Source organism: Dicentrarchus labrax, unplaced genomic scaffold (assembly GCF_905237075.1).
Source record: "Dicentrarchus labrax unplaced genomic scaffold, dlabrax2021, whole genome shotgun sequence".
NCBI classification, from domain to species: domain Eukaryota; kingdom Metazoa; phylum Chordata; class Actinopteri; family Moronidae; genus Dicentrarchus; species Dicentrarchus labrax.
In genome coordinates, this window is record NW_026136705.1 from 7,988,994 (window position 1) to 8,016,573 (window position 27,580).

General features: G+C 39.9%; 2 protein-coding genes across 2 annotated transcripts in view; both read left to right on the top strand.

Moving 5' to 3' along the window:
- The first annotated feature begins 959 nt into the window (after window positions 1-959).
- On the top strand, window positions 960-12,999 carry vps26bl (vacuolar protein sorting 26 homolog B, like). The gene is made up of 6 exons (XM_051401625.1): window positions 960-1,503; window positions 4,899-5,055; window positions 6,373-6,537; window positions 6,637-6,812; window positions 6,915-7,057; window positions 8,260-12,999. The coding sequence occupies exons 1-6, from the start codon at window positions 1,281-1,283 to the stop codon at window positions 8,395-8,397; spliced, it is 1,002 nt and encodes a 333-aa protein (XP_051257585.1). The 5' UTR covers window positions 960-1,280; the 3' UTR covers window positions 8,398-12,999.
- A 6,012-nt stretch (window positions 13,000-19,011) lies between these two features.
- arhgap32b (Rho GTPase activating protein 32b) overlaps window positions 19,012-27,580 on the top strand; it is a 124,083-nt gene continuing 115,514 nt past the window's right edge. Inside the window, exon 1 of the mRNA XM_051401642.1 lies at window positions 19,012-19,518. The gene's annotated coding sequence lies outside the window, so the exon portion shown is untranslated. The remainder of the gene's footprint in view (window positions 19,519-27,580) is intronic.

The following is a 27,580-nucleotide window of genomic DNA, read 5'->3' on the forward strand; positions in this document are numbered from 1 at the left end:
TAATCATTTAATTCTTCTTCTTTTGGGGCCAAAACTATTTTAAATTTAAATAATAAACTTGTAATAATGTATTCGTTTTATCTGTTAAAAAAGCCATTATTGAAGGAAAGAAGAAAAACATCAATATAACAGGTGACCCCAAACCTTGTAGTCTTGAGTCTGAGTGTCATTCACATTAACAGCAGTTCCAACTGAATATCCCAGGACCAGAGCCACGTACCCCTGAGATCATTTCATTATGAGGACTTTGGTCTTGGTTTACTGACACATAAAAAAACAAAATACCATGTTAGACTTAATGAGGGATAGTGCTATACGGTCTTGCAAAGTTTTTTCATTCAAAGTCGGACATGATAAAAAAGAAGAACCAAAGGAACTAGAAAACTTGAGCAAAGGTGAACATATCATAAAAGACAACAAATATCAGTGAAGTAGAAGGTAGATTATTAAAATAGTTTAATATATTCCATTAAAGCTGCAGTGGGTAACTTTTTATAAAAAATGTTTCATCATATCTGCTGAAACTTATCTTTACAGTAGAACATGAGACAGATAATGTGTGAAACAATCAGGTTCCTCTGGCTCCTCCTAGTGCTCCTAATGGGATTTACAAGAATCCACCGAGCCTGAACGAAAACAACCAATCAGAGCCAAGGAAGATAGTTGATTGTTGAGTCTCATTCCCAGGTCTTCAAATACCCTTGTTTTGGTACAAAATATTGATGCTTTGGGTCCTAAAGCATAACTTGTGATGTCGGGGTCACAGGTAGACATTACTTCATTTTAAAGCGGCACAAACCATAAGGATTGGGAACCACTGCAGAAATGTTGTCTGCACGACCAGATAATGAAGAGTACCTGACAGTCTGTACTCAGGGCAGGAACGCCACAGAAGTGCCAGGATTTGTTGTGTGTTTCTTCCGCCTGTTGATACTGCGCCATGAAAGTGCAGACATATTGGAACGAGAAACGATACCAGCGTTTAATATTGTCACTTTCAAACATATATTGTTGTGTGAGTTTAGCAGTGATAGTATAGTGCTTTATAAAAGTTAAAAAAGACACGAAAAAGAACTCGTTTGACAAAACGCTTAAGTTCACATGACTGTGGACGCATGCGCAGTCAACCGGTTGTAACTCGAAGTATTCAATAATCTGGGAAGCTGTTGGCGCTGGACACCTCACAGCAAAACGAGCAGAAACTAGTGTGTGCTGTTTTAGAGAACGGGGGGCGTCTTTCTCAGCAGGGTCCAGCGACAGAGCTTGACTGACGAGCAGCAATGAGCTTCTTCGGGTTTGGTCAAAGTGCGGACATCGATATAGTTCTGAATGACGCCGAAACGAGAAAGAAAGCCGAGCATAAGAGCGAAGACGGCAGGAAGGACAAATATTTTCTCTTCTACGACGGGGAAACGGTGTCGGGGAAAGTCAACGTTACGCTCAAGTACCCGGGAAAGAGGCTGGAGCACAACGGCATCAAGATTGAGTTTATCGGCCAGATAGGTGAGCGGCTGGCGGGCCTGCGTTTCACACTGAGCCCGCTGAGAGAAGTGGCCAAAGTATGACAGGAGCTGTTGGGGAGCTAGCTACAGGCGCTCAGTATACTGCCCGATACTCACACTGTGTACTTTATTACATTAATCCTAATAAGTAACGCGTGAAGCACTTTGACTTCACGCGCCAGAGCAATGTACAGTCCGAACAAGTGTCAGGTCTCGTGACAGATGCGGGTGCAAGCTAACGTCAGCTGACACATCAGCCATTGGCTAACTGTCTCGTTGACCTTTGACCCTTGTTTTATTAAAAACGAAAAGCTGTTCTGTCACATTAGAGTGGCGACTTTCATGGTCAGTGTACTTTGGGGCCAACGGAGTTTGTTTTTGAAATGAGAAACAGAATCGACTACTGTTAATAAATATGGCGAACAAAACGGGACGGGTTTTCTTTTTGTGTTTGTTTTTAATTTTCAAATTAAAAAAACGGAAAGCGGGTTGTTTTGTCGTTGTCATTTTGTGTTTTTGTTTTATTTGTTATTTTCAAAATAAAAAGGAAAACATCTCGTTATCCAATTTTGGTTTTCTCATTTCAAAATGAACATCCATTGGCCACACTGTACACTGTCCTAGAAGAAGAAGAAGAAGTAGGAAGTAGGGCTGACGTTACACTCAACTGTTAACGAGTCGATACCATTGACAGTACTGGGTTCAGTCTCCTGATCAAAGTGAGACTGAAGACAAATTATGACTGAAAAAGTCCAAGCTACACATCGGTCGATCAGTTCAATTGTTCAGTTCATTTTACGGAAACTGCAGCACCAAAGTATCAAATGATCAAATGATCAAATTCAATATTCGTAATTGATATGTTATTCCATAGTAAAACATTTCTCCAAGTAATATTCATACTGCTTTAAATCAACAGTTTGATAGTATTAACTATTTTTGCTGAGCAAGGGTTTTGTGCAAAATGAATTAAAGTCAGGTTGAGTTCAGTGATTGAAGCAAATAAAAGCCCGGGCTGTTAATTGAATGTTTACAATATTCACCATTAACTGGTTGCTTATTAGCTTTCATATTTGTAGCATATTGGCTCTTTTTTACTCGTATAAAAGCATGTAGTGGGACGCCCTGGTGGCTTGCCTGGTTGAGCTGGCACCCCATGTGCCAGGGCTGAGTCTATACTGCATGTGGCCCTTTGCTCTCTCTCTCTCTCTCTCTCTCTTTCCCTCCTTTCAATCTTCAGCTGTCTCTATCAATTAAAGGCATTGAGCTTTCCCCCAACAACCCTCTAATTACTGCTTATTAACAGTAAGTAAGGGAGTTGTTGTACATGAATTATGAGCTTAATATACTTGCACAGTATGGGCCACATTCACAGGACTTAAAATATTTAAATGATCACAGTGCAAGTTTAAGGTCTCGCTTACATACTGCATTTTCTGAGTTGGAAAGACACTACTAACGCAACCACAATTATTAACTGTTACTCAGGGAGAATGAGTATATTCTTGTGGTACTACCACCTTATAAGGCCCACACTGAGCAAAGCATATTAAGATAGTACTTCATATACAACAACTTCCATATTTACTATCATGAAGTAGTAATGAGGAGGTTATTGTGGGAAATCTCATGGATAGTGGCCTAGTGGTTGTAGAATATGGTCATTCAAAATGAGGTATCAATAAGTGCTCAATAATGATAAAGAGTCAATATTATACTAATATGCATGCTAGTAGGCAACTAGTTAATGGTGAATATGTGTACCTGTAATCTAATGTGTTACTGAATTCTTTTTTATTTCTGAGGTAGGGTATAAACTGTGCAAAACAATGCATACTTCCTTTTCTTAGTGAAAGTGAAACTGATGTCTTTGCGCCTTGAATTTGTAAAAGAAAAAAAAAATCTAATTGACTATGTACACGTGATATAAAACTATAACATAATATAATGCAAAAAAGTCCCATGCCAGCAAAAACAATGCTGTGCTGCATGTTCCCAGGTCATAGATAACCCCCAGAATAAAATACCTGATATTCACAGGCTCACAAGTAAAAGCGTAGGTTTTGTCTGGAGCTAGTCAGTGCCATGTATTTGCTTCAGTATGGCCATGGTGATTCTTCCTCTGGGATTTGGGAGGTTTATCCATGATGACGCTGTCGCTGTGTGAGCACTGAGCAACGGCTGCCCTTTTGCACATGCACTACACAAAGGTCAAGTGTGTGGTGGTACCTGACGAAAGCGTTGCCTTCACAGCGGTCAGCCTGAAAGAAAAAAGGTTACTGGGCTGGTCAAAGGGGGTTCAGTTACAGCAGGGATAAAGTAATGTAAACATTTTAAATTCCTTTCCTTTTATGGCCCAAAATCACTTGTAGTTTCAGTAGTTAACTACCCAAAAAAATGCCAAAAAGTAATCTAACTAATTAAATCACTATGCAAATGTGAATGTAGTCAAACAACCAGCAAGCTACTGCAAAATGTAGTCAAGATCCTAGTTAAATTATTAGTATTAAAATGAGTTAACTCCTCTCTAACACCAATAATAACCCCATAAAAGTGGAACACTGACAGGTGTTTCACCATTCAGCTGCATAATGAGAATCATTACATTTGGTACTTTTTGATGATAATACTGTTGAATGCATCATTTCACCAGTCAGTCACTTCATCTTTTCATCAGTACGAAAGCATTTAAAGAGCCAAAACCAGGGAGTGTGTCTTTAAAGGATGAGGTCAGCTTTACATGATGAACTTCAAGTTTTGTTGGAGTTTCGCAAAAAAATGATGGAAAAATCATTTGATATCTGCAACTAATTGGACAAAGGTTGCACTGTGTAAAACCAGCCTGAGGGCCCGCTTGATTGGGAAAAGATAACTCCTTGTTTCAATCCAGCTACAGCTTATTTGCATTCTTTCAAAGGTACATTCTGTTCTATTTTCATTTCTAATTTATTAAAATGCAGAATAAGCTTAAGCTGAGTTTGAAGCAACAGTAGGAAGTTCCTCTTGACATTTTATGTCACTGCTGCACCCCTCCCTTTCCCCTTTTTTCTGTTTGTCTCCAAATAAATAAGAAGAAGTAGTACTTTATATCATGGTTAGGAGAGCAAAATGGCAGCCTTAAAGGTGGCATTGTTAAAAAAGCAACTAAAGACTGCCCTCATCAGACTGTTCAGAGCTGCAGTAATGGCCCAGGCATTAAATCACTAGCCTAGTTGTACTTCAGGTAAAACGGTTTAAAAGGAGTTGACTTCAGCAATAAAGAAGACAAATCTATTACAGTTTTTGTTCTGTCATCAGATCAAATCTTGACTGTATGTATATGTATATATGTATAAAACTGCTCCACTGCAGCTGTCTGATGCCATTAGTATGTCTTATTCATGTCTTCTTTTCCAGAGCTGTACTATGACAGAGGAAACCACCACGAGTTTGTGTCTCTTGTGAAAGACTTGGCTCGGCCAGGGGAGCTCACACAGTCACAGACGTTTGACTTTGAGTTCACGCATGTGGAGAAACCCTACGAGTCTTACACGGGTCAGAACGTCAAATTACGGTAAGCCCTGCTGTGTGCTCTCTGCATGGTGTGCATGAATTATTTGCTATGTACATAATAGTTCACAGCAACATTCAGGTGAAGAGTGCCATTAGCCCAAACCTAAAAATTAAATCTGACTTAAATGAGTCTCCTGAATGATTAGTTTTGATGTCTCCCTACAGTCTCCTGATGCCATGATCATTTACATAATGTCATAAGGTGAGGAAACAGCAGCAGGTCTCTCCTCATTGCTTGTTTCAGCATTTGAGTAAAACTAATGTGACTTCATTAGAAGATAATATAGTCATCTCTTTGTTTTCTACTGGTCCAGTTGTCCTAGCAAAACTTGAGATCATGACAGCGTATATCAAACAGTAATGCCTGAATACTTGTCATCATGGTATCTCTACTCATACATATGTTATTGTTAGCATTTTAAGTGGTAAAATTAACATGTAATCTGCTTAAAGCTGTTAAAGGAGTAGTTTGACATTTTGGGAAATACAATTATTTGCTTTTTTAAAGAGAGTTATATAAGAAGATCTCATATTTGTCCATTATGTTGGGAGTTATTTAGGTGGATTTTTTTACCTAGCTAATTGTTTTTCCACTTTTTCCTGTCTTTATATTAAGCTAAGCTAATGGTCTTGGCTTGAGGCCACAGCTCTACCAGGTGTGCTACCAGGGCGCCCGCAGTTACGTTCTAAAGTACTAATAAACATGGCCACACCTCCGCACAACCCTGCAGAAGGTTGCACATTGCCGGATTTTTTGTGAAGCTGAAGCACGACTGTCTGTTGTTCCTCTGTGCTGTGTCTAGCTCATCCCTGTCCTCGGTCAAACAGACAAAGACCTGGACATCCAAAAAGCCAGTCTACGTTTTAGCAGGGTGTGCATGAGTGGAACGCCAGACCAACGCGCACCCTCAATTGTAGTATGAATGATACTGTGTGTGTGTCTATGTGACCGGTGCAAGTCTGCAGAACGTGGAAGGTAGGGCTAAACAACTCTTGGCAAGAAAGTAAATAAGCATATTTCTCAAAATGTTGAAATATTCCTCCAGTCCAGCTCAGACGGATGAAATATGAGCCAGGTCTGACGATGTAGAACAGAGCCTGACAAGCTGAGTCTGACATGTCCTAATGTGGCCACTGTAAATGGGATAAAACTGTTTCAAAGGAATATGGCCTTTCCTCTGGCACAACCTTCTTTGCCCCACTACAGTTATCTGTTCTAGTTTAGTTCTAGTATCAGTAACAGGGCCACTCACTGGTTATAGTGTTACACTGCTGTGGGTCCTGTTTCATAGCCACGTGATCATTTTGTCCCTTCTAGCTACTTTCTGAGGGCGACAGTAGGCCGGAGACTGAATGACATCAGCAAAGAGCTGGACATTGTGGTTCACACACTCAGCACCTACCCTGAGCTCAACTCCTCCATCAAGATGGAAGTGGGGATCGAGGACTGCCTACACATTGAGTTTGAGTACAATAAGTCCAAGTATGATTTCCTTTTTACAATTATGCACTAAAATAACTACCTGTGTCCTTCATAAAAGCAAGAGAGACTGATTCAACCGATCATACTGTTTGCTCTCAGGTATCACCTAAAAGATGTGATTGTAGGGAAGATTTACTTTCTGCTGGTGAGGATTAAGATCAAACATATGGAGATTGACATCATCAAGCGGGAGACTACTGGCACGGGGCCCAACGTCTACCACGAGAACGACACCATAGCAAAGTATGAGATCATGGATGGTGCACCAGTCAGAGGTAACTTTTCCTGTCTTTGGTGGGTAATGAACTGTGTTTCTGTCGGGAGTTTCTGTCCCGAGTTCATTTGTCGCACACTAAATCTGACCCCTTGTGCTGCAGGAGAGTCTATCCCCATCAGGCTGTTTCTAGCAGGCTACGAGATGACGCCCACCATGAGGGACATCAACAAGAAGTTCTCGGTGCGGTACTACCTCAACCTGGTCCTCATCGATGAGGAGGAAAGACGCTATTTCAAACAGCAGGTACACATGCTGCACTGTGGCTTCAGTGGAAGTTATATAGTTCATCTGTACTACCACAAGGACCGTCACTCCTCTAGCTGTTGGTGGTTCATTTAGTTTTCCTGATGCACAGATATTTGGAGTAACGCGTTATAAAGTACTGTAATCCCACTACTTTTGGCAGTAACTAATAATGGCTCTCAGTCAATTTTCAAATTAATTACTGAAATTATATGGACTTGTTACTTTAGTCTTACCTGAAAATAGTGGGCAACTGCAAAAGACAGCAGCACGTCCAAGTGTATCCTGTTGATTTTCCTGTTTATGATCTAATGTTACCTGCCCTCTGGTGGTCAGCAGTATGAATAACTAGATACATTTGGCCCACAGCAACACTTAAATAATATATCTGACAGCGAAAAGAGAACTGGATAACCTAGTAACTAATTACTTTAATATGCACCAATTACTTTTGTAAGAAGTAACTAGTAACGTATTACAATTTATTTCTTATTACCAGCACTGGTATTAAAGCTGTAGTAGTTGTAACTTTTACTAAAATAACTGTTAGTCATATTTGCTGAAAATTTCACTTTATCCTGACAGTAATTCATGAGACAGATAATCTGTGAAACAATCAGGTTCCTCTGGCTCCTCCTAGTGCTCCTAATGGTTTTTACAAGAATCCACTGGGCCTGAATGAAACCAACCAATCAGAGCAGTGAAACATAGTTGATTGATGAGTCTCATTCCCAGGTTGTGCAGTACCAACGCTGGGAATGAGACTCAACAATCATCTGTCTTCAGGCCACCAGCCCAAAGTATCGTCTTTCTCGGCTCTGATTGGTTTTTTTTGTTTAGGCCCGGTTGATTCTTGCAAATGCCATTAGGATTGTTTCACAGATTATCTGCCTCATGTAACACTGTCAGGATATAGTCAAAGTTTCAATAAATATGACAAGTTATTTTTTATAAAAGTTACTTACCTGCAGCTTTGTTTTTCTTTCTCACCCAACTGAAAACTTTAGGGTGCAATAGACTTATCTGAATATTAAAGGGTCATTCTACTGATTTTTTTTAATTCAGTGTACTTGTCACAAGGAGAGGAGGAGGAAGAGAGGAAGGAGAAAACCGTTGTATAATGGCTTCTGTTGTTGTGGAGGGAGCTTTCCAAAGCTTGGGAAAAAATGATATATCATTAGTCCTGTATTGTGCTGTTGCAGGAGATCACCCTGTGGAGGAAAGGTGACATAGTGAGGAAGAGTATGTCTCACCAAGCAGCCATCGCCTCCCAGCGCTTTGAAGGCTCCTCCAATCCAGAAAGGTCCCAGGCCCAGAGCAACTCAGAGGACGACAGCTAAAGCTCATACTCGACCCTTGTGGAGTGAGTGTGTGAGCGAACGCAGTGCAGAAGTTGTCAGCAAAGTCTGAATGAGAATATCCCTTGTTTGCATCCAGATAGAATGTGCTGCAGTATTTTTCAGGGTGTGTGTGTGTGTGTGTGTGTGTGTGTGTGTGTGTGTGTGTGTGTGTGTGTGTGTGTGTGTGTGTGTGTGAGAGAGAGAGACTGTGTGAGTGTGAGTGAGTGACTGTGTGAGTGAGTGAGTGAGTGAGGCTTTGAAATGTGACTGTGTGTGTGTCAAGGGAACAAACAGTCGGACCAGGTAGTTGCAAGTAATTCTGAGTGTTTGTGTGTTTAAATCACCTTGAAGTACCAGCTGGGTGGAGTTTTCCACATTAAGACTGATTAGACAGTGTCAGCAAATTTCTCTGTCACACAAAACTGCACAAAATTTAAGTGCTTAACTTAATTTGTATTTTATTATTTTATTGTTTTGGCATTTTTGTACAGTTCAGTGTGGCAAACTCCACCCGTTAGATGCACTTAAATATCATTTGCAAATACTGTTTGACCAATATCTTGAATTGTGTGTATGAATGTACAGTACGTGGCAGTGAGCCACCTCGGGTGTATTTCTAATAAGACCTTTCCTTCAAACTGCTTACTTGGCTGGAAGATTGTGCTGTGCAGAAACTGTAGTCATACAGTATGTTTCTAAGAAGTGGGTAAACAGTAGATCTCACAGTTCATTTCTCTACGTCTCCTCAATGGAATGTGACATTAATTCATTTAAATGTTTTTGCTTGTTCATGTAAAAAAAAAATTTCATTTTATAAATTAGCCATGACTCTTAGATCAGTGGTTCCCAACCTAGGGGTCTGGACCCCCACAAGGGGGCGCCAAAGCCTCACAGAGAGTCGCCATGCCTTTTTGATTTTAAGAGTAAGAAAACGTTTAAAACTTACGCAATAGGCGTCTATCTCAACACTTTATTAATTTATGTGAAGATTAGCCAATTTAAAAAAAAAAAGTATAAATGTTTTTAAGTTTAGATTATTATTTAAGATCTAAACCAAATAATGTCCTCCTGCATTAGAGCTAGTAAAACAATCAAGTGTGTAAAAAACATAATGCAGACAGAGAATTGTATAAAAAGTTTCTAAAAATATCAGAAAAACTCATCTCTGTTACTCACAGGAAATAATCTGCTCAAATTTCATCCAAATCTCTGGTTTTAAACAAACTTCCTGCAGTTATTGTGTTCACTATTTGGGTTCATTGTACAGTTTGTCAGCTGTTCTCTACTATTATACACTGAATGTGATATGAAATATCCATAAAACGTGTCACTAAGTCAGGGGTCGTCAGTTTACTCAGTGGCAGAAAAGGGGCCCCTTAAGGAAAAAGGTTGGGAACCACTGTCTTAAATAATAAACAGTACAAGAGTTTAAAAAATGCTCCAAATGACAGGAAACACATTTACGTATTGGTATAAGATGATGAATATTTTCATACATTCCCGACTCTCCAGAAATAGGCAGGACTGTGGCAGAGCATTTATTTTTAAAGTAAAGTCCATTTTTAACCAGCATTTTACAGGTTTGATGCATCCGTTGGTTGTGTCAGGTGGTGTTGCCACTGCTGCTAAAACAAACGTGGCACTTGTGAACGCTGTGGGATCGTACTTCCATCACTGTTCCAGTCTCTGATAGTTTGAAGCCCTGCTTTCTTATTTGCACTATGATCTGCTTTTTCTTCTTGCTTCATGAACTCACTGGACTTGCGGCAGGGTTCAGGGGCGTACCCGGGCATCACTTCAAATCTAATGTATAGACAGTATTACACCTGTGTTTAGTTACAAAGGCGACATGGATGCTCGTGAGTCCTGCCTCTTAACAGGCTGCCAGGACTGACTGCCCTGTTTGGTTGGCTAGCTTTGTGCCTAAGGATTTATTGCCAAAATGTTTCAGTGCAATACTAGAGAACAGTTGCCACAGTGTAAGCCCTTTCTTCCCATTTAGACTGTGCTCATCAGTTTATCCACTTGTCACTTTTCACAAGTTTAAATAATGGGTCTAGTCTGAAGGTGGTTTCAATTAATGTTATTGTGAAAAACTGAATGTATAAGAAAGGCTGCTTTTAATTCAAATTCAGAATGTCCCAAACTATATTTCCTAAATAAGCATAATCAGGTTTTTTTGTTGCTTCTGGTCAGGCAGAGAACGTAATTGAGTTCTGTGCCATTACTTCTTTTGTTTTCGTTCCTGTTCTAAACTATATTTTCTCCATCCTGAAAAAAGAGCACACCAGCGAGTACGTGTGAAGCACTGAAACTGAGCCCCAGCACTCAGCCCATTGTCCTTACATCGCCCTAGCCTGCAACTCTTTGCTCGGCAAGCTTACGCTGTGCAACCTCGCACAATCTATCACTGTGTATCGTATTGAAGCTTGAGACATTTTTGTATTTTGTACTTTTCCTGGCAGTAAGCTCAATTTTTAGTATGCTGTTGTTGCGCTAAAGCAACGCGTCCACCGTCGCCAGACTGCTGTTCAGGTAACTGCTGAAATACAGGTACGCCGGCCTAGCATGTGTTGATCTGAGCCGATAAGACACTTTTGTTTGGATTAATGTAACTTGACTTACGGGTTGACAGAGTTTTCCTTCCTTCAAGATTCTTCCTTTGGTGTGTTGTTGATGTTGGTAGAAATCACTGCCTTGTAGGGCTGCAACTAACTATTTTTATCGGTTAATCTGTCCATCATTTCCTCGATTAATTTATTAGTAGTTTGGTCTAGGAAATGGTTAAACATGTTGATCAAGGTGACGTCCTCAAACGTCTTGTTTTGGACTAAAGAAACCAGAAAATATTCACAATTGAGAAACTGAAATCAGACAACAATTACTCAAAATAGTTGCAGATAAATAGTTGACAACTGATCGATTAATCGACTAATTGTTGCAGCTCTACTGCCTTGTAAGCTGAATGTATTAGGTACTCGACATCATTGTAATGAGGGCCAGCCCTCAATGATTTTGCAAGTTTAAATAAAGGTAATATATGAAGGGACTGTACCAAAATGATTTGAGTGGGGAGGGGGGTGAACCCTAAATTTGATTTACAAAAAAAAAAAAAAAAAAAGACCTTCCCCAGGGTTATAAATATTTGTTTTGGATCCTCCCTTCCCCCTGCAAAAGAACACTCTCCTCTCCTCATTTCTTTACACACCCCAAATCACCAAATTGCACAATAGGAGCAGAATTGGTCATTGCCAAATTGATGATAAACATAAGAAATAGTGTGCTCTTTTTACAGTATATGTTTTACAGTATAGTATTCCAGCCCCTCTCTGTTTTTGAACCAGGAGCTACAAAATGAACAGCTGTTAGCACTAACGCCGCTGCTGTCGCGTTGTAAGATTTTTGCTTCACCTGTTGCAGAACAGGTTGGGTTGTGCTGAACTGAGCATAATATTATAGGTTAACTCTATATGAGGCTGTACGTGTATTTCTGTAGGTGCTTTTAAAGTGAAGGAGACCATTGGCTAGTGGAAAAAGGTGCACTCTTCACTATGTGTTCAGTCAGAATCAGGTTAAGAAGCAGTAAGTAGGTTTTCACATACAAGGAATTTGCCTTGGTAGTTTTGCACAACCACAAATAGTAGAAGAAGAGGGACGAATGGAAATCAAGTACTCAAGTCAAGAATCATAAATTGAAAAGAAAAACATTAAAATATGTCAAATGTATGTTTTTAAAATGAAAAGAGTTCAGTGTTTGAAATGACAAGGATGGAATGTGCAAAATATAGATCGAGCACAAGTTGATGCGCTAGTTCAACTTGAGCGAGACTAACCATAAACATCCTCTACACCTTTCTCAAACTCACAACTTGGTCCTTATTGCTACTAGAAAATAAAGCCTTGATGCACAGACATGATTGTTGTCCTCTGCATATAATAAAACATACCTTTATGATTCATGGTGCATGCAAAAGGCATGGTTTTGACATAGTTACTAACTGATGTAACTATTCAGCCTTTTTTTCTAAACGGTAAACATGACAAAAAAGCATGAAATGGAATATAAATCTGGGGCTTGGAAAACAACATCCTGCCCTGCTCTAGCAACATATTTCAAAGCACACCTCCCTTCTCTGACCTCCACCACCTAATCATTTTCTTACAGTCCCTAACTTCGATAGAATGTATTCTGCATTATTTCCCCGCCTAAGTCTGGGTCCTTTATTTTGGCAGTTACCTCAGTTAATACAATAACACTTCACTGAATTCTGCTGATGAAAAAAAAAACCATTCATGAAGCCCAAAGCAACTTTGGAGTACAGTACATGTTTCTTTTGTTCTGTTATGTGGCTGTGATTAAATGTTTTGCCAGTACTGGTACAGACACACAGTAGCTAAAGTAACCCAGTTCAGTAACAGAGCATAAACTGAGATTAAACGAGGAAGGACTGATGAATTGTACAGTGTAAATGCACAATGTAAATGCATCCCTACTCCTCTTTTGTTTATGTTCATGTCATATTTTATCTTCCTGTCTATAAATGTTGATTTTAATCATTTTATATTCTGTTTTACTTTGAATTAAAAGGGAGTAACTGAAAAGCGCATCTCCTCTGTGTTAATTGAGTGACGCTCAATGTGTGCTCCTCCCGGGTCTGCAACTGTTATTTTCATTATTTTCCTGATTAACACATCTATTGTTTCAGTTAATAGTTTAAAGCTGTGACTTTTAGTCATAACTTTCACTATATTCTGACAGTAGAACATGAGACAGATAATCTGTGAAAAAATCAGGTTCCTCTGGCTCCTCCTAGTACTCCTAATGGCATTTACAAGAATCCACCTGAACGAAAACAACCAATCGGAGCCAAGAAAGATAGTTGATTGTTGAGTCTCATTCCCAGGATCCCAAATAGTCCATTTGACACCCTGGGAATGAGACTCAACAATAGCACTAGGAGGAGTCAGAGGACGCTGATTGTTTCACAGATTATCTGTCTCATGTTCTACTGTCAGGATAAAGTGACAGCTTCAGCAGATATGACAAAAAGTTATTTTTTATAAAAATGAACTACTGCAGCTTGAAGACATTCACAGCTACTGTAACAGAGACACAAGATGATTGTCTGTAAGCCAAGCTCACTTCTCTCTCATTAATATGACATGGATGCAGTCACACTGTGGTCATGTTTTGTTCCTTCCTGAATGATAAATATTGGACAGTCTTACATTTTTACTCAAGTTAATTAGGGCTGCACAATAAATCAAAATATATTTAGTTTTAAAAGGTAAAATGTGTGACAAACAGCATTATAATGAAGTATTGTAGTCAGGATTCCTACACGACCTGGAAAACATTTTTAAATTGTATTTGAGCCTGTGCTGTGGCTTCAGTTAATTACTCAGAGAAAAAGTGTAGTCAATACGGTTCAAATTAAAAATAAAAATGTGTTGAGAACAGAGAAGTGCACCACAAAAGCGAGCTGGCACGGAGAGTCCCTTATATGATGACCACCGTTTGTGCTGTCCTATATAAAATCCTGTATTGTCAAGAAAAACTCCTGAAAAGTGGCTGAAAAATGATTTCTGAAAAGCTGTAGTGCTGCAGAGATGCCCTGGCCTACAAATCATGTTCTCCAGACGCAACAGACCCTAACAAATGTGTGATCACGGCATGTTTCCCTCCTCACATTCTGTTCATGTTGTTCATTTGCTTGTTGATATAGAATTGGGAATGTAAATGCATCATGATTGTCCTCAGTAAAAGCCCCACTGATGGCGTGTCTCCAGTATAGTTTTCACTGTGTGGAGCTTGTGCTGTCACTAGAGGGCAGGTTGGGATCAAATTTCTTTAAGAACTATATTTCCTGTAGAAAAATAATGAAATCGTTTGTGCAAGGCCATTGTTAATCTGCAATATGAGTACAAGTGTAACTTCAATTATTATTATCTGTTGAATATGTCTAAAGTCTACAGCTCTACAAAGAGTGTAACCAATGTTATTTTGTCTCAGAAATAAAGCAGAAACTCATTATCCTTCTGCTTTTAGCAGTGTTCAGACAGCTAAAACTGTTTCCAATGACTCATTCATCATTTTAAACAGGGATCAGTTGAATAGATTCCACAGGAAGTATACCGTGGTATGGTGTTATGTGATGAATGCTTTCTCGTTATCTAGAAAAAATGTCTGTTATTTAAGAGAAGACCTTGCTGCTGAAGAAAAAAATGTTCTGACTGAACACAGAGTGAAGGTTCTATTATGCAGTGGCACATTCGACACAGGGAGCTTCTTCAGAAATTCTCTGTGTTCAACAGAAACAATGATTGGAGTTATTGCACAAGACGGACATCATGAAAATGTTTGACTATGTTCACTAGACAGAAGCAACAACTGGCAGGTCTATATGTCAGCTGAATTAGATTCAGTTCAGCAGTTTCCCCATACAAAACTCCTGAACCTTCTGTCCTCACATTATGTTAATATTCTTATTAATTAAACGTACTACAAGGAGTGTTTAACTGGTTATGAAGCAGTCTCAATTTCATACTGGTGCCTCTAAATGGCCGACATAAATAAGACCATCAGTGATTCATTCTTTTGATTTAGATTTTTGACTTTGCATATTCAAGTGTGTGTGGTGCAGTTAATGAAAGCCTTTAAAGGTCCAGTGTGTAACATTTAGGAGGATCTATTGGCATAAATGGAATATTATATTCATAGCTGTGTTTTCATTAGTGTGTAATCACCTGAATGTAAGAATTGTTGTGTTTTTGTTTTTCTTAGAATGAGCTGTTTTTATTTAGACGGCACGATCGCCTTCTTTGGCAGCCGCCATGTTGAACCGCTCTGTTTCCATGTTTCGGGGCAGAAGTAGCTCAGTCTGCAGGGACTTGGGAACCAGAGGGTCAGCAGTTCAAGTCCAGCATGGACCACAGTATAGAGCGTGGACCATTAGCCAGAGAGGTGCCAGTTCCACCTCCTGGGAACTGTTGAGGTGCTCTTGAGGAAGAGACCTAATCCCTGGTGCCCCAATCGCTCCACCATTTCTCTACATTTGCATCTCTATAAGCCCTGTGTGGGAATGATTGTATTTCAGGCCATTGTAGTTTCTCCCTCGCAATCTGTTGCAATCTGCCACTAAATGCACACTGGCCCTTAAAGTGTACGTGTGTAATAAAATGTATGAATCACGAATGACTCATACATGCAGAGGTTGTTCGTGATTCAAGGTATTTTGTTCAAGGCATCTAGAGACTGAAGTCAAGCATACAGATACAGAAATCCTTTACTTTTTTGTTTTATTAAGAAAATATTCATTCAATACATGAACTAATATGAGTATAGTAAGGTTACAGAAAAAAATACATAACAATTGCAACTGCTGTATACTTTGTATTCCAAAAATAGCATGAAAATAAATCCAATTGTACAACAAATAAAATATATTAAAGGAAAACAAGAAAAAGCTTCTGGGTCTGCCAGAAATCCTTACTGACCAGTGTTTAACGGGTGGCTACAGGTGATTTCTGTCACTGGTGGACGTTTTTTGTTGCTGACAGTAAGGTTCTACATTTCTATCCTCAGGCTGAGGCAGTCAGTCACTGGAGCCTTCAGGGTGAACAGTGAACTAAAACAGGCCTGCGATCATCTGTCTGAGACAAGCATCAGCAGGAACGGGAAGATAAGATTGGGTGTCCAAGTTTAAATTTCCTCCTCACTTCCTTAGATTCTTAGTGCCTCCTGGGAGCTATACAGGGTTTTTAAGATCCTCCACCAGTCACTTGATCTATTTTACCAGCCAAATATATTTACCTGTCAACTTGCCAAACTGCATTTCATAAGTACAACACACACACACACACACACACACACACACACACACACACACACACACACATAAAATTAAACTTTAAAGGATATACTGTACCTAAAATGACAAATCACATGCATGCGGAAGTTTTTCCTCTGTACAGCAGTGTTTCAGAACCTTGATAATTGGGAACATCTTGTATGAATGGCTCGCTTCAGGTCATTGGACATTCCAAAATATGAAGTCTGATCATTTCAAGCTCAAATGTTGTAGATTTACATCTGTGCCTGAGGTCTTTTTCTGTGTGTGACACAGCCTCTTCAGTTTCAGATGACACATATTTCTGCTTTCATACAAAAGCCAGCTTGTTTCAAATAACAGCATAATCCAGGACCAGCTTTGGTTTATGTTTGAATGCAGGGGCTAAACTATCATAAAGACAAATATTGCCTATTGTACTTCTGTGTTTGTAGTATCAATGCATCGAGCTATTCACATTCTGTGCATTTTCAGACATGTAGAGGAAGGCCCTGTCCACCTCCACACCAAATTTAGAATCAGTCAGAGCTTGCATCATGAAATTACATGAGCTCAGGTATATCATCTCCCATTCAACCTGGCTTTATTTTGCACTTATTTTATTTATGGGGTGAGTCAATTAAACCACCTTTTGCAAAAAGTATCAGTTTTAGAACCTCATGTGCCCGACTCGGTTCTCTCTTTGAGGGGAAGCACGCTGCTCTCAGAAGATCACGCTGCCTTTGTGCAGTGTCTGTGTGTGACTGAAACGGCTCAAAATCCTCTCACTTCTCCAATCTGTGATCATAACATCTCTCACAACATTTCATAACGCTAACAATGCTGAATCTGCTGTCTCTGGGTTCATTTTTCTTCATTTTCTTGTGAGTTATTTGTGTTAAAAGGACGTGAAAACTTGATGGAAGAGTAGAGTTAAACTGTTCATCTGACCATCTACACCAGCTGTTTTTGCATCACAGCTGTATAAGCTGCACAGCAGTTCAGAGGCACTGAGTTAAGGACCCATATACTACATAACTATTACATAAGAGATGGGGAATTACTGTCATCTGACTAATCTTAATGTCCCCCTCCAGTCAAAAAACAGTTGTTCTTCCTGTTCATACAGTGTGATGTTTGATCTTCACTGTGCATAATACTGTCTGTGCAGAATTTGACTCCAGAAGGATGTTTTCACATTCATCTGCTGAAAGTGGAAAGTTTCTCTGAGCTCATTGAACATCTGATTTTAAGGGGCACGCCTACCAGCATGATCACAAATAGTTAGGAAGTCAGTCCTGGTCCAGTATGCAACTTGTACAGTGTGATGTAGAAACTTGAAGCCACCAGTGCACATCCACTGAGAATGGACTTTACAGTGAAGTAGGAGACATCTTGTGTCCAGCAGGGAAACTTTAGAAATGAACAATATTTGCATATTCAGAGATTCTGGAAGTTTTAATGAGGCAGAAGGAGGAGATGACTTTTATTGATTTCAATGTGGAAATTTTACTCTTTAAACATATCAAACACACATTAGTGTTCCAAGCAGACTATGTGTCATGTCTCATACATGTCTGGTAGGGGTCTTCAATGAGTGTGGAAGTTCATGCTTGAAAGAAAAAATCTTAACTCAAGGTCAACAGTTTAATGAAGTTTTCCTCCCTTTTGATAGATGGAGGCCTCATTGTGGTGCATTTGCTCCATGTAACAGAAATGGGCTTTTGGGTGCACTTTGCTACTTCTATGGTGCCTTCAGGTGCACTTCCAACTTCAAAATGAATACATATGACTTGCCTCTGTTTAAGGCCTTTAGGTGATACAGTGCACCATCTAGCAGCCAAATTGGAGGTCAAAAGCTGAAAACAACAGCATTCATGCATATGCAACTTGGTTTTTGTATTACTATATTTATGACTATACATGATTCTTTTCAGGGTTATTGACCATCACTCATGTTTTTACTCAACTAAACATATAAACAGCTAAGTTTGCTGGTGATTTAATGTACATTAGAGATCATTTAAAGGTCCACTGGGTATCATTTAGAGGATCTATTGTCAGAACTGTAATATAAAATTCAAAGGTATGTTTTAATTAGTGTATAATCCCCTGAATATAAGAATTGTTGTGTATTCGCTACCTTACAATGAGCTGTTTTTACCTACAGAGGGAGCGGGCCCTTTTCTACAGAGTCCGCCGTGTTGAACTGCAATGTTTCTACAGTAGCTCACAATGGTCAAACCAAATACTGGCTAGTTTTTCAGAAGTTTCAGGGCCACTGTAGTTGCTAATAAATGCTTGGTAGGCTGGGTAGTATTCAAATGGCTGTATTCTGTAACTAGATGCCACTAAATCCTACACACTGGTCCTTTAAATATACATCCATTGGCTACATCTAATTGAGTGTTGAGGCAATGCTAGCCAAATATTAGACAGGTAGCATGGCTAGTTGCTTTAGTATTTCAGAACTACAAAGACATTGGCTTATCTCGATTTTAACTGGCAATAACAAAAGTGATAATATTATTGTTGGTTAGTTTTAGGAATTGAATTATTTTTAAGACATTTTAGCTGTAGCCTATGGATTTTCCACTATCTAAGGTAATGTTAAATTAACTCATTATGCGACTTTCATAGTCTCAACCATTTCCATTCAAAACCAGACAGGTCCATAAAACACCATGTCTTGGATACTGGACTTTGAGAGCAAATGGCCTTTTTCCTCATACTTTCTCAGCCGCTGGAATAGTATCCGACAGCACGTGAAGGCAGCACAGAGATAGCGCTGCTCCTCTGCTCCAGTCAGTGTCCACTCCGAGGTGTGCTCTCCATTGAGTTGAACACGGAGAAGAGCCTCTTGACAAGTTTTAACCTGGAAATATCGTCCTGTGGTCCCGGCGAAAGGCGAATTTATTCGGACCTTTGTTTCGAAAAGAGAGGGAATTTTTTTGGAGGACGACAATAGTCCCCAGAACCCGAAGAACAAGAACTGAGTGAACGCTGCCAGCCTGTGAGCCTTGTTGTGCCGGGGGAGCCTTTTTGTTTGGGGTTAACCTAACTGTGAATAGCAGTGGCGCGCTTTCCTTCGGCTTGGAGAGTAATTGTAAAATATTCTGAAATACTTTGTGCCTGGCGTGTGTGAGTGTGCTGGGTTAAGCTGTGATGAGGAGAGAATTTAACAGCGGTGAAGCGCCAGACGGAGACAGCGAAAGCTAAGCTCATCTCACCCACCAACCAACCGACCGACCGACCGACCGACCACCGGTGGTCAACGACCACAGAAACACAGGTACTTTAACTTAGCACCTTCATGCTACATGCTCGTGGTGTGTGCTCTGCCGCCTTTCACATTACTTTGCTAGATAATGTTACGTAGGGCTGTAGTTGGTGTTTAGTGGCCAGACAGTGAAATCTGCTAATGTTAGACGGCGAACATGTGTGTATTGTGTGTGTGTGTGTGTGTGTGTGTGTGTGTGTGTGGGGGGGTATTGGCCAAAGCGAGGATACCGTCTCCCCAGCTCGTCATGGCTTGTATGGAGTTGGCCAATGCTCCCGTTGCGAGGGAATTGTATGCAGAACCCCATTCAAAAAAAGGGCAATTTAAGAACGCTGCTTTGAGTGAAGCGCTCCTCTCAAAAGATATGCATTACAACGACATTGGAGTAGTAGCTAGTCTTTTGTTCTGTTCGGCTGTTAAACCAACTACTACCAAACTCAATATCGAGCCACTGTGGCGTGAGCTGATACTGGTAGTTTTATTTAAATATATACTAAGTTCATATGTCACTTGGTGGATCAGATGATGCTGCATTCATCTGGAGACCGTTACGAGTCGTGACAGGTTATTATTTATGTGTTTTTAGCTTTAAAGTTTGGTTTATGGGGTTTGCCACACATGAGAAGTGCATGTGTAAGAGTCTGCCTTGTTCTCCCCCTGTCTGACTGCAAACCATTTATTTGCTTGTGTTGTAAGGTTATTGCTTTAAAACATCCTAATATTAGACAGTGTTATGGCTCTGCTGCTTCTATCAGAATAGAGTTGCTGTAGTTTTTTAATTTGGCATTCTCTTTTAAAATGATTTCATTTGAAATATTGAATCATAAATTGGGTGTGATCCACGAGGGACTGTCTTAAAAGATACCCACTCCCCTCACATGTTATTTGATGTACAGTTCCAGTAGTTTTCCGATGCTTCACTCCCTGTATTAGATTACGATTTAATCAGATATGCATGGAGGCCTTTAATCCTTATTTAACTAGGCAAACCGACTACAAACAGGGAGGGATGTGCACATACACATCCTTCATATCCAGCTACAGCACCGCTATACCATTAAGCATCATCTCCAGTGGAGCATATGGGTAGTAAATGCCTTGCTCAGGGGCACCTCGAGCATCGTTTTCTCAGGAGGACTAAGTGTTTTACAATCATCTCCCTTGTGCAACATTTCCCGGCCAGCATGACTACATGATTAGTTCTAGCAGCACACCTCGAAAACCTATTACATGTCTGCCTCCACCATGATCGGGCTGGAACACTTTACAGGCCATGGTTCATTATGTATTTTGCTGTTGAGGGCCATGGTTCAGTGCTCTATGTTTTCATACTGGATACAGGAAGAAGAAACATACACACCAGTGTGTGTGTGTGTGTGTGTGTGTGTGTGTGTGTGTGTGTGTGTGTGTGTGTGTGTGTGTTTGGGAGAACAATCACTAACGTCTTACCTGCAGCTGTGTCAGTATCCCTAGCATGTTGGTGCTTGTTAATTTGCTCTAATCCTCTACTCTAATTTTAATCATTTCTTATATGAAGAAACAACCCTGTATTTTACTGTAGCCGCTTGAAAATTTACAACCTTTATAGTACGTTTCATCGGGGTATAAAAAAATGGACATTGCGTCTGCACTTCCTCCCACTGTACTAAATTGAAGCCAAAATATGGCCGCTGCCATTTTTGCATAAAGTTGAGGTCCTGGCTAGTGATAGACCAATTAATTGGTTGGCCACTGGTCTGAGCTCACAAGGCCGATAAACAAAAAATATCTTCAGACATCTCTGCAGGCAGTCTTGTCGGTGTAGTTACTTTGGAATGATGTTAGCTCTCCCCCTTGTGAGTTTTGGGAAGGTGGTGAAAACGTTGGTTTTAAGCCCTGTACCATAACTTTCATGTATCCTACTGTAAAGATATTCCTGAGTTTCCTATAGAATAGAATAGAATAGAATAGAATAGAATTGTACTTGACCTTTCTTCATTTTGGTATCAGCAGTATGTTTTGGCCATCAGCAGCCGTGCTCTCTAAATATCTGCATTGGCCATTGAAAACCAGTATCGGTCGACCACGAGTCCATGCTACTTAATGCAGGTGTATCCAGCAGTGCCACCTCTGGAAATGCACAAAGACATTTTAAACTAACTGTTGTCGATCTAATATGAAGCAACTGCTAAATGTTTTCAGAAACACATTTTGCTTAACTATTTTCATAATGTAAGAGAGTTTCCAAATGAGCTGCCATGTTGGTCTGGTTTGAAATCCAGGGGCAGGAAGCGTTCAACTTCGACTTCAACTGTCCAATGCTGGGAAGCAGCACAGCACTTCATGTCCAATCACACCCCCATGGAAACATACCATTACTCGCACTGTTAGGAATGAGAAAGGGTACTGTAATTATACACTCTGTTCCAAAATCTGATCAAAAATACACATCCACAGCTAGAAGTGGTGTTAAAAATGTTATACTTTGTGGTATTTTTACTGAAATTACACTCTTGAGACCTTCGACCAAGTGGGACATTGATCAGAATGGCATACCAATCTGTGTCACAGAGCTAGACAAAATTATTCTAACAATCAATTTTCAATCAGTCATAACTTTTCAGCAGTAGAGGTAATTTGGGGTCTGAGACATGCACCATTCAGCAAGTTCTTCTTTTGTTGCAGTTTTAGAATAATAATGGCTTTTATTTGGAAATTTAGACCGTGATTCACGTACAATGATGCTGTAATTGGAATTGTGATACGCACTGTGTCCTTATCTGATAGGGCGTTGAAGCCAGATGATTCATTTTTATTGTTCTTAGATTTTTCTTCACAATCTTACAGCTAGATAAATATAAGAAACACACTATTAGGCACAAATTCTGCCTCGTTGTGAATGATTTTGCCTGCCTTTTTTCATCTGATATATACCACAGTAACATTTGGATTCAAACCACTTGAAAAAAATATTAAGGTACTTTCAAGCCTCCATGTCTTCCAACTCTCTGAGGCCATTGTACCAGGTGATTACTGCCAGAAAACTCTGCAAAGCTCTTCTACTCAGCCTGTGTTCAATTTGGTGCAGCACATGAATGTTCTCTGTTTAAATAGAAGCAATGAGAAGGAGCTATTTGGCCTCGTCTCAACAGTTCATTTACCTACAGCCTCTTCATGTAACAGCCTTGTTGGTGAGCACAGGCCTCAGAGTATAAATGATATCTTTCTGGCTTTAAAATACTGCCTCTGTGAATAATAAATACAGTTGTTTGCTCAGTTTTTGTTTAAATTCAGCATTTTTTGGCTTTAATCTGGTATGGACTGAGGAAGGGCCAGATCCTTAATATAATAGTGAGATTAAACAAATTCTGCCAACATGATTACAAAAGTAAGTTAGTAGATGGAAGCAAATGAGACATGTAGCGGATGTCACTGTTACAAGTTTGGACAGCCAGCTGCAGCTGAAATAACAACACACTCTGTGGTGCAATAGATAAGAGTGGAACGATTTCAGATTTACTTCTGTGGTAACTTCAGGATTAGCCATATCTTAACAGACAGAGGGTGCAAGCAGCTGCTTACGGCTGATGCAGATCTCAGAGACTGCAGCACATTTGTCAAAAAAGCTAAGCTGTCCCAGTGGAGTCTGAGCTATATCCGAGGACAAGTAAAACTAATACATGAGTAAGGAAATAGGCATACAAAACACAAGAATTCAGGTGCCAGTAGTGAGGAAGACGTACTAAGGGCAGCACAGAAGCAGACTGTGTAAGTTGGTGCAAGAGAAACTGCATGAAGTGGTCTGAACTTGCCTAGTGGTGGGGCAGTAATTAGGGTCGTTATGATACGGCCTAAAATGCTGGACCAGGTGTCAGCGAGTATGTGAGTCTTTTTCTATTTATTATCCCTAAAACTGCTACTTCCCCTGATATTCTCACCCTTAGCAGTCTCACTCCTCATGGTTAAACCTAACCAACCTAACCAACCCAAACCAATAAAGGCAACGAGTACTTGCCAATCAGATGCGGAGTAGCGGAGGTCATGTGTGCTGTGTTGTCACTGGGCACTGGCTACTACTGTTTTAGAGCGGCGAAGAACAGCTGACTTCTGGTAGTGTAACATGACTGCTTGAAGATGCACGCACCTGGGATCGGTACTCTATATCAGCCAATGAGTTGAGATACTGGAATACTGGTAATAATTGTAAGCACATTCAAATACTTCATCTATAGCAGCTTTTAGCCAAGCTAGCAGCATGGCTCCATGGATGGCGATGTCTCTTAGTCGACCATTTTGGTCCAGACTGAAATATCTAAACAACTATTGTGGATTGTCATTAAAGGATTTATAGATGTTCCCAATCAATCTTACTGACTTTGGTGATCCTCTGGCTTTTCCTCTCACACCATCACAAGTTTGTCCTTCTGTGGTTTTGACTGATGTCTCAGCAACTATAGAATAGATTGCCATGAAATTCAGAATGAATTTATTGAACATCAGTGATGCTTTTCCTCCAGCTCCATCGTCAGGTGAAAAATGTAAATTGTTCACTACTTTGTTTTATGACCAAATAACTGCAAAATGTATGACATTCCCATCAGCCTCCGCTGCACCTTGTGTGGCTGTTTGTTTTGTAAAAAGTGCAGTAAGAAGCACATAGGATGCTAATTAGATGCTAAGTAATGATTGTGAAGTGTGTTCAGTGTTTTCTTTAAGACCTTACACCAATGCTCTGATCCTGTTCTTTTTCAGCCAAACACCTGGCTGTCCTAGCAGGAATGGAATTATTAATGGTCTTGCTTCTGGTACAGTTTTCTAAGAAAAACTGAAGATGGATTCCAGTTGTCTGTGTTGACCTGCTGTTTTCCAGCTTTTGTGTCAGGTGTGTCATGAATTCCAACCAGTCAATTTTCTGACACCATCATTCTTTTTAAGTACTAGCATGTTGCTAAATTAGTTGATCTCCTTGAAGATAACATAATACCTTTTCTATCATCTTACAGTCACATATGAGCTTGTTTTATCATTTGCAATGATAAAGGAGTGTCAGGTGGCATCCAGATAAATACATGATAATGAATTCATCAAACAGAACTGCAAACTGTGTGCAGCCTGACTGTCCCTCCTGTTACGCAACCAACCGCTTTCTTTTGTTTTCTTGTTATGTACATGAAACCTCCTGCGCTCTCAAAGGTCTCCTTGTTTGTCTTCGTCCTTGGCGGCCACGCACAAAGCCAGACATGACCTCTGGCCCCAGCCATAGATACTGACGCATTGTGCGGGGCTGAGCATCTATCATGATTCCTTTCCACATGTTCATTAATTATGCATAATGCATACGCTGCTATCCCCAGTCCATGTCCCACTCACACACAGAGCCGCAGACACTCATTCTTAGTGTGAAAAAGCATCTCGCTCTGAGCTCGGTGCGCAGTCACAGGCCTCTGAGGATGCCGTGACATTCCCAAAGGAGATTCCATTCCCCCGTAAACAATTCTGGCATTGACACAGGCACTGATTAGTGAGTTGCCAGGGTATTCCCACAATGGCCCAGCGGAGAATAATGAGATCAGATTGACAAAATGGAGTTCTCATTCAGGACTTTGTTGGCAACAAGTTGTGTGAAACTAGTTGGAAGCATTTAGGGAAGCCATGTAGCTGAAAGTTTGCCTTACTATCTTACCATAAGTGCTGAAAATCAACAGTTTGTTCTGACAAGGCGCTGAGAGCATCCAGAAAGCTGTTAGAGCTGCTGGTACCTGACTTCAGAGATTTGCCTCTTATGTCTTCTGTCAGCACTTTAACTTTTTTTCCTGGAGTTAGAGGAGCAAGGTGATGTCGACACTGTGGTGAAACAAAAATACGTCTTTCCTCAGTTTCCAGTCTTATCCTCAGTTTTTTGGTGAGCAGGGTAAAACATGAATTGTATTGATCCTCAGTGGGGGAAATTGGGTCATTGCAGTAAAGAACAAAGCCAGGGGGGAGTTCTTGACTAAAGAAGCAAAAGGCAGTACAGGACATAAATATAATATAATGAAGTGAAATATTTAAGATATAGCACCTTCATTATATTATATATGAGTTACAAGAGAAAGTTGGGGGGCAGTGTCTCTTCTTGCTGGTAAAACTTAATACTAAGAACCACACTATTATCTTGAAGTACACATGCTAAACCCTCTCTCCCAAAAACAATTATCCAATCACAGCTTAGCAACCGTAACCAGCCATAGTAGATCTGTCAAGCTTTGCATTTCTCCACATGTTGAAGTGGTGTACATGGGGCTGTACATAAAGAAGTGTGTATATATAATTGCTTTTTTCAAAACCAGAAAATGCAAAGGCAAAAAAGTAAAGTATGTTTATTTGCTCTAACCACGCTTCCCACGTGTCCTGGAAAACCTGGAAATTTAGAGACTATTTTTTCAGTCATAGAAACACCTGGAGAGAAAATATCCTGTTGTCCTGGAAAATTTTAATTAATCCTGTGCTGTGGTCAAATTAATGTCACAGTTAGAGGAAAACTGCAGTCAATAGATCTTTTTCACAGCAGCCATTTTGTCATGAAATAGTAGGGTAAACACAGGTGATACCAATTAAGGTTCTGTTCCATTCAGGTCAAACAGCCAGGGCTCACTGGAAAGACTCTGCTACACTAAATGGAACAAAGCCTTAAATTAGTATTATTGAAACTGTGTTTACCCTGATATATCATGTCAAAATAGCTGCTGTGAAAAAGGTCTATTCAGATAGGAAAAAAATGGTGGTGTGAACAGCCAAGTGTGCCATGAATGAGCTAAAACACAGAACGTTGCATAAATGCTAACCAGCATTTGCAAGTGCTGTCCTGTATCACGAAGAAAAACTCCTAAAATGTTTTCTTAAAAAGGTTGGGAACCCTGTCTAACATAAGCTGTCAACATCAGCATATCTGGCTAACATACAGTAATGGTCCAACCCAGCCTTACTGTGTGGGAGTCCTGGATGATCATTTATCAGAGTTTGGGGTAATGTTAGCAACTCTGTCCGTCTCTCTGTTGGATTTGAGGAAGCTTACACATCACCCTAGATTCTTTAACTGAGACAGTTTTACCTTTGCTAAACTCATTGGTTTACTAGTCTCAAGTCCCTTTCTCTTGTCTAAGTGAAACATATTGCTTCTTTTAGACTATTTATCTACAGTAAGCATTTATACAGGGTTATGTCAGAACAACCTGTTCTTTCAAAAAATAATTTTGATAGTAAAGTAAATCTGCCGGTGCTATTATTGTGTTTATGTCCCTTCAGAGGTTTACATCACTGCTGTCAATTCTTATTGCACTTGTTAAAATGAGTATGTAAGCACCTGTGAGGTCCTGGGTTCAAATGCACACAGTGACCGTTGTCATATGTTACCTCTAAAGTGTATTGTGTGCCTCTCTCTACCCAGAGCTATCTGATGATGGCAGAAAATTGAAGTAATGTCAAAAATAAATTTTGACAGTCATGCTCCAAATCCAAAGATCCAAATAATAACATGACATATTCCTGATATCTGTGTGCCACCCACTGCTGCAGATGCATTGTTTCCAATAAATGATCTATGCCAAGCTTGAACTTATACTCAATGGAGAGCTGACATCGAGCTGGACAGTGGTCCTTCTCAGTGTTAGTGTGAGCAGTGGCTTATTCATGTGGTTTGAAAACCGTTCTGTTAATCTACTCCACACTGCATTTTAATAAATGCACTCACTTAATTTAGTTGCTTTGTTCTCCTGGATAAATCTTATACATTGAGCTTTATAAAACCCTCACGTTGGCCTGTATTTTGTTTCCATCACTTCTCACAAAAAACATTATCATGTGAGAGCGTGGTTCAACCTTTTAAGTGACCGCACCTGTTCTGGAGATTTTTTGAGCGACTAAGATAAAAGGTGAGCAAAATAGGTCCTGGGTTAAACGTTAACCCCTATGTGTTTGGTATATTCCTTTACAGGACAGCGTGGTCACATGTTAATGAGAGAGACCGGAGTGAGTTGACAACTCTTTTTCTGTGGTGTTTTATAAGAATGAGATCTATATTTTGTTGACAGTTTTCAACTTGTAGTTGGATGTCACT